Source organism: Impatiens glandulifera, chromosome 1 (genome assembly GCF_907164915.1).
Source record: "Impatiens glandulifera chromosome 1, dImpGla2.1, whole genome shotgun sequence".
NCBI classification, from domain to species: domain Eukaryota; kingdom Viridiplantae; phylum Streptophyta; class Magnoliopsida; order Ericales; family Balsaminaceae; genus Impatiens; species Impatiens glandulifera.
Genome location: NC_061862.1, coordinates 22,683,320 through 22,692,724, shown reverse-complemented (window position 1 = coordinate 22,692,724; position 9,405 = coordinate 22,683,320). Strand labels below are relative to the sequence as shown.

General features: G+C 33.3%; 2 protein-coding genes across 2 annotated transcripts; one reads left to right on the top strand and one right to left on the bottom strand.

Moving 5' to 3' along the window:
* The first annotated feature begins 5,500 nt into the window (after positions 1 to 5,500).
* Positions 5,501 to 6,070, top strand: LOC124921054 (E3 ubiquitin-protein ligase Os04g0590900-like). Its single transcript, XM_047461658.1, has one exon. The coding sequence runs from the start codon at positions 5,501 to 5,503 to the stop codon at positions 6,068 to 6,070; it is 570 nt and encodes a 189-aa protein (XP_047317614.1).
* LOC124921188 (monofunctional riboflavin biosynthesis protein RIBA 3, chloroplastic) lies at positions 6,062 to 8,150 on the bottom strand. Its single transcript, XM_047461813.1, has 7 exons — positions 8,038 to 8,150; positions 7,708 to 7,972; positions 7,427 to 7,648; positions 7,035 to 7,360; positions 6,829 to 6,958; positions 6,469 to 6,765; positions 6,062 to 6,387 (listed from the first exon to the last, which is right to left on the bottom strand). Exons 1-7 carry the CDS (start codon positions 8,100 to 8,102, stop codon positions 6,178 to 6,180), a joined length of 1,515 nt encoding a protein of 504 aa, XP_047317769.1. The 5' UTR covers positions 8,103 to 8,150; the 3' UTR covers positions 6,062 to 6,177.
* Positions 8,151 to 9,405: the final 1,255 nt, after the last annotated feature.

The window sequence follows — 9,405 nt, the reverse complement described above, 5'->3', positions numbered from 1 at the left end:
TTCACACGTTTTACACATTTTTGACACGTTTAATATGTTTTTCACGTTTTAGTAAGTTTAACACGTTTTTCACATGTGTTCATGTTTTTCACACGTTTTTTCATGTTTTTACACGTTTTTCACGTTTTCACACATTTATCACGTTTTTAACATATTTTTCACGTTTTTGGCACATTAAACACATTTTTGACATTTTTAATACGTTTAACATGTTTTCACACGTTTTGATAGGTTTAAAACGTGTTAAATATGTCAAAAACGTAAAATGTGTTAAACGTGCCAAATAAGTGAAAAACTTGTTTAAACATGCCAAAACGTGAAAAACGTGTTAAACGTGTTAAAAATGTGTCAAACGTTTTAAAAACGTAAAAATATGTGAAACGTGTTAACAACGTGTTAAACGTGTTTAATGTGTTAAAAACGTTTTAAACGTGTTAAAAACATGAAAATATGTCAAAAACGTGTTAAACGTTCCAAACATGTGAAAAACTTGTTAAACGTGCCAAAACGTGAAAACGTGTTAAAAACATGAAAATGTATCAAAAACGTGTTAAACGTTCCAAACATGTGAAACACTTGTTAAACGTGCCAAAACGTGAAAAACATGTTAAACGTGTCAAAAATGAGGTAAATGTGTCAAAAACGTAAAAAAAATGTGTTAAAGGTGTCAAAAACATGAAAATGTGTTAAACGTTTCAAAAACGTAAAAAAACGTGTTTAATGGTAAAAAACTTGAAAACATGTTAAACGTATCAAAATGAGGTAAATGTGTCGAAATCGTAAAAAATGTGTTAAATGTGTTAAAAACGTAAACAAATGTGTTAAATGTGTTAAAAACGTAAAAAAAAACGTGTTAAATGTGTCAAAAATGTGAAAACGTGATAAACGTGTGAAAAACGTGTCAAAAATGTGAAGAACTTGTTAAACGTGCCAAAATGTGCAAAATGTGCCAAAATGTAAAAAATGTGTTAAACGTGTCAAAAACGTGTTAAATGTGTTAAAAACGTGAAAATCATGTTAAACGTGTCAAGGACATGTTAAATGTGTCAAGGACGTGAAAAACGTGTTAAATGTGTCAAAAATGTGTTAAACGTGTCAAGGACGTGAAAAACGTGTTAAACTTGTCAAAAACATGTTAAACGTGCCAAAATTGTGTTAAACGTGTTAAACGTGTCAAAAACGTGTTAAACGTGTTAAAAAATAAAAATCATGTAAACATGTCAAAGACGTGTTAAACGTGTCAAGGACATGAAAACGTGTTAAATGTCTCAAAAACGTGTTAAACATGTCAAAGATGTGAAAAACGTGTTAAATGTGTCAAAACGTGTTAAACGTGTCAAAAACGTGTTAAACGTACCAAAAACGTGTTAAACGTGTTAAAAACGTGAAAATCATGTTAAACATGTCAAAAACGTGTTAAACGTGTCAAGGACGTGTTAAACGTGTCAATGACGTGAAAAACGTGTTAAATATGTCAAAAACGTGTTAAACGTGTCAAGGACGTGAAAAACGTGTTAAGTGTGTCAAAATATGTTAAACGTGTCAAAAACGTGTTAAACGTGCCAAAAACGTGTTAAACGTGTCAAAACGTGTTAAACGTGTCAAAAACGTGTTAAACGTACCAAAAACGTGTTAAAAACGTGAAAATCATGTTAAACATGTCAAAAACGTGTTAAACGTGTCAAGGACGTGTTAAACGTGTCAATGACGTGAAAAACGTGTTAAATATGTCAAAAACGTGTTAAACGTGTCAAGGACGTGAAAAACGTGTTAAGTGTGTCAAAATATGTTAAACGTGTCAAAAACGTGTTAAACGTGCCAAAAACGTGTTAAACGTGTCAAAACGTGTTAAACATGTTTAAAACGTGAAAATCATGTTAAACGTGTTAAACGTGTCAAGGACGTGTTAAACGTGTCAATGACGTGAAAAACGTGTTAATTGTGTCAAAAATGTGTTAGACGTGTCAATGATGTGAAAAATGTGTTAAATGTGTCAAAACGTGTCAAAAATGTGTTAAACGTGTTAAACGTGTCAAAAACGTGTTAAACGTGTTAAAAACGTGAAAATCATGTTAAACGTGTCAAAAATGTGTTAAACGTGTCAATGACGTAAAAAAACGTGTTAAATGTGTCAAAAACGTGTTAAACGTGCCAAAATATGAAAATATGTTAAACGTGTTAAAAACGTGTTAAAAACGTGTTTAATGTGTGAAAAACGTGTTAAAAATATCAAAAATATGAAAAACGTGTTAATTTGGAATTACAATTCCGACCTAAAAAGATTGGAATTGAGAACTATCAAATTACACTATATTAATTCCATTGGAATTCTAATTCCAATTTCAATTCTTAATATTAAAGTATCTAACAAACATAAGAATTGGAATTAGACCCTCCAATTCCAATTTCAATGCCAATTCCAGGGTTATCAAACACATCCTAACTTTTTTTTCGCGTTTTGGTGCAAAGATTCAGTTGTTTATAGTTAAGTATTATTATATTTATATACTCTCATTAAGAAATGATTCAAAAAATTATAAGAGTTTATTATTTTTAATGTTTTTTTTAAATATAGTGGGTCGACCCTATTTGACTTACGAGTTAACTGATTTGTTAACTCAGGGTGTTCAACCGGCCGGTTAACCGGTTAACTAGTTAAACGGTTCCGGTTAATACCCGTTTTGACTTTTATTTTACAAACCGGTTAACCGACCGTTAATGGTATCGGTTTTACCGGTTCTGGTTTTACCGGTTTTGGTCGGTTCTGGCTGGTTAACCGGGTTTAACCATGAACCGATAATTCAATTTTTTTTAAATTAAGTAATAAATTTATAAAAAATTAATTAATTATTGTTTGCACTTTCCTATTATACTATTCTCCATCCTTTTTTGTCTCCATTATACTATATTATATTATTATTATATATTATATTATAATAATATATTTTATTAATATATTTAGAAATATGTTATAATATATAATTGTATTTTGACAATATAATATATTTTATAGTTATTCTGTCAGGTTTTTATATGTTCATTGAGAAAATTCAAATTCATTATGTCGATTAGTCTTTGACCAACCAAGTATAAGCGAATATGATAGAATTCTCTTCTCAACCGATAGAACAGAAAGTAGAATCGGTAAATTATAATTTATAACTTTGATTTTAGGTGTTTTCGTATTGAACGTGTTGAAAAGAAAGTTAAAACATGAAGTGAAGGTTGAACTTTGAAGACATCAAGTTGTAATTTGCTTAACTATTTTGATTTTGTTAATTTATAATTTCTAAAAATAATTTTACATGTTTTAATGAAATTATATCAATTTATTTTTAATTTATTTTTTAAAAATTTTATATAAATTATAATGTTTTTTAAAAATTATTCTATAAAAATTATTTATAAAATAACTAATACAAATTATAAAATATAAAAATATATAATTAAATTATTACCGGTTTATCGGTTAAACCATTAGAAAAATAAGGAAACCGAAAACCAAACCGTTTAACTGATAAAAAACCGATTAACCAGAACCGCTAGAACCGGTTAACCAATAAATCGTTAAAATGAAACTGGTTAACTATCGGTTTGGTTGGGTTACAGGTTTTCCGGTTTTTTTGGACATCCCTAGTTAACTCGACTCTTTTTCTCTCATATAATGGGTCGTGCATTGTGGTGCAAAGACTCAATTGTCTATAATTAAACATTATTATTCAATTTATATATTCTCATTAAACGAGAACATGACTGTGAAATAATGATATCACCGCAAATTAAATTCGGGTCACAAACAAAATATTATAAGATAATAGATGGAAAATAAATAAAAAAATTTACATATAGCGTTAGAGGGAAAAGAAATTTGAAAATATAAATTATAAGAACTTTTTGTTTTTAATGTAATGGGTCAATCCAATTTGACTCACAAGTAACCGATTTGTTAATCCGACTCATTTTTTCTCACATAATGGGTCGTGCGTTGCGATGAAAATACTCAATTATCTATAGTTAAACATTATTATTATTATTATATTTATATACTCTCATTAAACGTGGACATGCCTCTGAAATAATGATATCACCGCATAATAAATTCGAGTAAACTTTATAATATAATAGATGGAAATAAAAGAAATAACTTAGACATATAGGTGAGAGAGAAAAGAAATTTGAAAGTAGAAAAGATTCAAAAAGATTATAAGAGTTTATTATTTTTAATGTTTTTGAAATGTAGTGGGTCGATCCAATTTGACTCACGAGTTAACCGATTTGTTAATGCAACTCATTTTTTCTCACATAATGGGTCGTGTTTTGTGGTGCAAAGACTCGATTATTTTTTTTTTTAAATATTTCATTTAATAAAAAATCGTTTAAGTACAACGATAAAAGCATGACATGAAAAAAAAAAAAAGTTATATACAAATTGATTACATTAGAATAATTAATTGACTCGAAGATCTTCAAAAGGGTAATAAGGTCTCCACACGACTCCACTGTTTTTACCAATCTAATTTTCGATATCGTCATGATAATGACATTGTGAATAATCCTTAACGGCTTACTTTCGTTGTTAAAAGTTCTCCGATTTCTTTCCAACCAGATAATCCACTAGAAAATTATAGGAATAGAGATCCATCTTCTATGTCTCATATTTTTAGTCGCCCCAATCCATGCCTCCCAATAGCCACTAACAGTTTCCGGCATAACCCATTGTATTTCAGTCAAATTCTACAAAAGACTCCATATATTTGCAACTACGTGACAACTATAGTTAAACATTATTATATTTATATACTCTCATTAAACGTGCAATAACTTAAATAATGGTTACCGCGTAGAATAAATTCGGATCACAAAAATAAATATTATAATATAATAGATGAAAACATAAAAATAATAATTTGAAGATTCAAATAATTTTAAGAGATCATTAACCTTTTATTTTTACTCTATAAGTTTATTTTGGGTTACCTAGCATAACCTCAACTAGAACGCTCAAACCTAATTTTTTTTTTTTTAAATAAAATCCTTGCTACTTTAGTTACTAGGTTGAGTTAATCATTATTTTTATTTTAACAGAGGGTATTATTGACATTAATAAACACCTATGTTCAAGAAAGTATATATATTTGTGTCATTGTACCAATTCAGTAATAAAAATTAATTTGTTTGTTAATTGGGATAAAAGTTGTATTGACCTAATTTTAAATATAAGGTCTTCTTTACTTTTACATTGTAAAAGTCACAACTATCATCATAATTTTATAAACAAACAAAAATATTTAGCAACAACATTTTGTTTCCTAAAACGTCCCGTTTATTTGTTTGTTTCTCTGTCTTGTTGCTTTGATCGATAAGATCAATAAAAACCCAAAAGAAGACAAGACAAACGGTCATATATGGCCATAATAAAGATGCCAGCTTTATCATCAAACTCAGTTTCTATATAATCCCCATCTTCCCTAATAAGCAGATCGAGCACCTAACATGCTCAATGGATGGAAGTCCTCCACCTCCTGCACCTCTTCAACCTCATTGGAACCCCACCGTTTTTGCCTTGGTCGGTTCCATTTGCATGCTATTCCTCATCTTTAGCTACTACAAGTTACTCAACCGATGTTCTTCAGCTTTCTCTTTCTCCCGAAACCAGATTGACCAACCAGAGGCTTCCCAAAATCCATCTCATGAGCATCAGCTGTATGCGAGTAGTCAAGGGCTAGATTCTTGCATCGTGCATTCCCTTCCAATCATTTGTTATCGGAAGAACAAGGCCAATGGGAATTACGATGAATTAGAGCTAGGAAGGATGATTAAAACAGAGTGTTGCGCGGTTTGTTTGACCGAGTTCGAAGATGGGGACTGGCTCAGACATTTGCCCACATGCTCTCACGCATTCCATGTCGCCTGTATTGACGAGTGGTTTCGAATTCACTCCAGTTGCCCGCTATGCAGATCGCCCGCGTTCGATCCTAGTCCTAGTGCCGTTGGACAACAATACGAGAGGTCTTCTGAATTTTTGCTAAACACACTCGCCAGGGAAGATTTCATTCATCACAGATCATGATCATATTATTAAATCAAACAAAAAGAAACAAGGAAACAATGTAAAAAAACAGGTTTAATTATGACTCAAATGTACAACGATGATCGAATCATTTATGTTTGCTATTTTCATCCAATCAACGGGTCTTGGAAATCAGGTGCATAAACATGGCCCATTTTGGTACGCTTGGTCTCGAGATACCTCCTGTTTTCATCTGTGATCGGGGTCAAGACAGGCACGCGTCCGACAACCGCCAAGCCGTAACCTTTCAATCCCGTGAACTTGGCCGGGTTGTTTGTCATGAGCCGCATAGTCCGAATCCCTATATCTCTCAATATCTGTTGTTGTTGTCAAGAACAATTAATACTTTTAAATGTAGATTAAATGAGATTAGTTGCCAGTTGAGAATGGGAACTGACCTGGGCTCCAATTCCATATTCACGGGCATCGGCAGCAAACCCAAGTTCAAGATTGGCCTCAACTGTATCATGACCTTCATCCTGCAAGTTATACGCCCTGAGTTTGTGGCCCAGCCCGATTCCACGGCCCTCGTGTCCCCTCAGGTACACTAGAGCCCCTCTTCCGGCTTCCTCGATCAGCTGCATGGCTAGAGCCAGCTGATTGCCGCAGTCGCATCTACCCGAACCAAATATGTCCCCGGTCAGGCACTCTGAGTGCACTCTCACCAGCACGTCCTGCCCGTCTCCAATGTCCCCCTGTTTTCGGAGTGTCCCATGTAAAAATTTCAGAGAGCATCTATATATATAAATGTAAATTACCTTTACAACGGCTATGTGTTCGGTTCCATCTAATTTGGATTGGTAGCAATAGGCCTGGAAAAGGCCCCATTTTGTTGGCAAACTGGAAACTGAACTTCTTTCCACCAGCTTTTCTCTTTTTCTTCTATACCTGTATTCATAAATTATCTTGGATGTTTAACCAACTGATCAATTGGACTTAATTTGGATATAAATTTACTTTTAACCTGATCAAATCGGTGATGGAAACAATCGGGATGTTGTGTTCTACAGCCAGTTTCTTCAAATTGTGCATAGATGCCATGGACCCGTCTTCAGCATCAACCAAAGACGAAAACATGGAAACAGGGCGCAAACCTGCTAGCATGACCAGGTCCACTGAAGCCTCAGTGTGCCCAGCTCGCCTTAGGACTCCCCCGTTCCGATACTTGAGAGGAAACACGTGCCCTGGCCTTCTGAAATTCTCCGGCAATGAATTTTCCAATGAAAGAGCCAACACGGTTTTCGCCCTGTCCGTTGCCGATACCCCTGTGGACGTGCCATTCTTCGCATCCTAATGAAAAAGAAAGTAAATAGAATTGAAAAATGAAAAATCATACAACCCAATAAAAATGCTTACCACAGGAATTGTAAAAGAAGGTGTGGATGCATCGTCTTCCTTCTCCGGAGACATTAAAGGGAGATTCAATCTATCCAAATCTTCGCCTTTCATGCCTACTGAAACAATCCCTGATCCGTGCCTGACGAAAAACGAGACTGCCTCTGAGGTAGCAAATGATGCCGCCATTACAAGGTTTCCTTCAACTTCTTCCCCGTCCTCATCGTCCACTACAATCAAAAACTGGCAAGAAGTATAAGCTGTCAAGAAGCTTCAAATAAATATAGATTACAAGTTCTAACCTTGCCTTCACGCAGGGCATTAAGAGCCTGCTCAATGGAAGAGAAGCCTTGAGATGGCCGGTCAGGATCATCCTCTGCATCGCTGACAAAGAACGTAATTTCATCTTCTGCATCTACAGCTGTTCTGAAAGGCGGCAATATTGAACCATTCTCATTCCCCGATGAGTTCGAACCAACAGCCCAACAAATACTGCTGCTAAGAGACCTGTGTTTTTGGACTCTAAAAGCCAAAGTTTGATTCCTTGCCCCCAAATAAGGATGAGAGCTGAATTCCAACAAACCCAAATCATAATATGCCTGTGTGAGTGAGTGAGAGATAGAAGATTGTACCTTGGAGTTGCAAGTGTATTGTGAAGGAGAAGATGGAGCTGATGACAAAGGGAAGACGAGTCCATGGAGAAGAAGAAGAACTGCAGGAAAGTTGATGAATAAGTTATAACTCTTAAAAATAATAATAAATTGACAGGTATGTATGGCTCCAATTTATCTAAAACAAAATTGATTAGAAACTCTTTGTAGAGATTTTGATAGCCACATGTTTATATGTCATCTCAATTGTAAAATGAATGACAGGTTGGCTTATTAAGAGTTCATTTTCTTTTAACATGAATATATTGTACTTGGTGTTCGTGTTTCTTCTCCACCCATCAAAATTAATCAAGATATATTTATATAGATTATCACTTTCAAAATATTTATTTTATTTTATTTGCCAAGCAAATTCAACTTTGAGCTTCACTAATTGAATTATTGTTGTCCAAATCTATTGAATGTAATATTACAAATCAATTAGGAGACAATAATTATGCACTTTATTAGAATAATATGTTTATAAAGTTCTAATAAGGTCAACTAAGAGTTCGAGATGTAGGGCATTGTTAGCCATACCTATTGGCCCAGGCTCATCCGTTTGTTTTTTTATTTAAAGAGGAAAAATATTTTATTGAACTTAATATGAAAAGTGTCCCTTAGTTTAGTTATTTATTTAGTAATCATAAGACGTTTATTAAAGATCATCAAGCCTATGATACTATGATACTGTATAAATAGTTAATGAGTGCATTAACCCAATTAATTCAAAAGATGAAAAATGTGTTTTTGTCAAATTAGACATCGAAAAAGCTTATAACCATGCCAATTGGAAGTTTTTATTTGATGTAATGGATAAAATGAGAAGGTGAGCGAAATGGATTGGTTGGATTAAATTTTGTTTCTCGACGGTTAAGTTTTATGTCATTGTTAATGAGACTTCTGAAGGATTTTTCGAGAGCTCTAGAGGGATCAGACATGACGATCCATTTTCTCCTTTTTTTATTCATCATCATTAAAGAAACTTTCTAAAAAAATTATGGTTTTCGAAGAAAACTCGGGACTCATTCGTGAAGTGAGTTGTGGCTCAAGAAGATAACATTTTATCATATCACATTTGTTTTTTTGTTGATGACACGCTCTGCATGGTTCATGCTACCTATATGAACTATAAACATCTCCGAGATATTTTATGATTATTCGGTGCATGTTCCGGTTTTCGAATTAATCTTAATGAGTCAGGTATCTTTTTTTCAAATTCTATTTCGAATAGAAGAAATATGAGGTTGACAAATGTATTGGGGTTCAGAATTGGTGGTCTTCCGTCAACATATCTTGGTATGTCATTAAGTGTTAAATTACAATCCAAAATCTCTTAAAACCCTATTA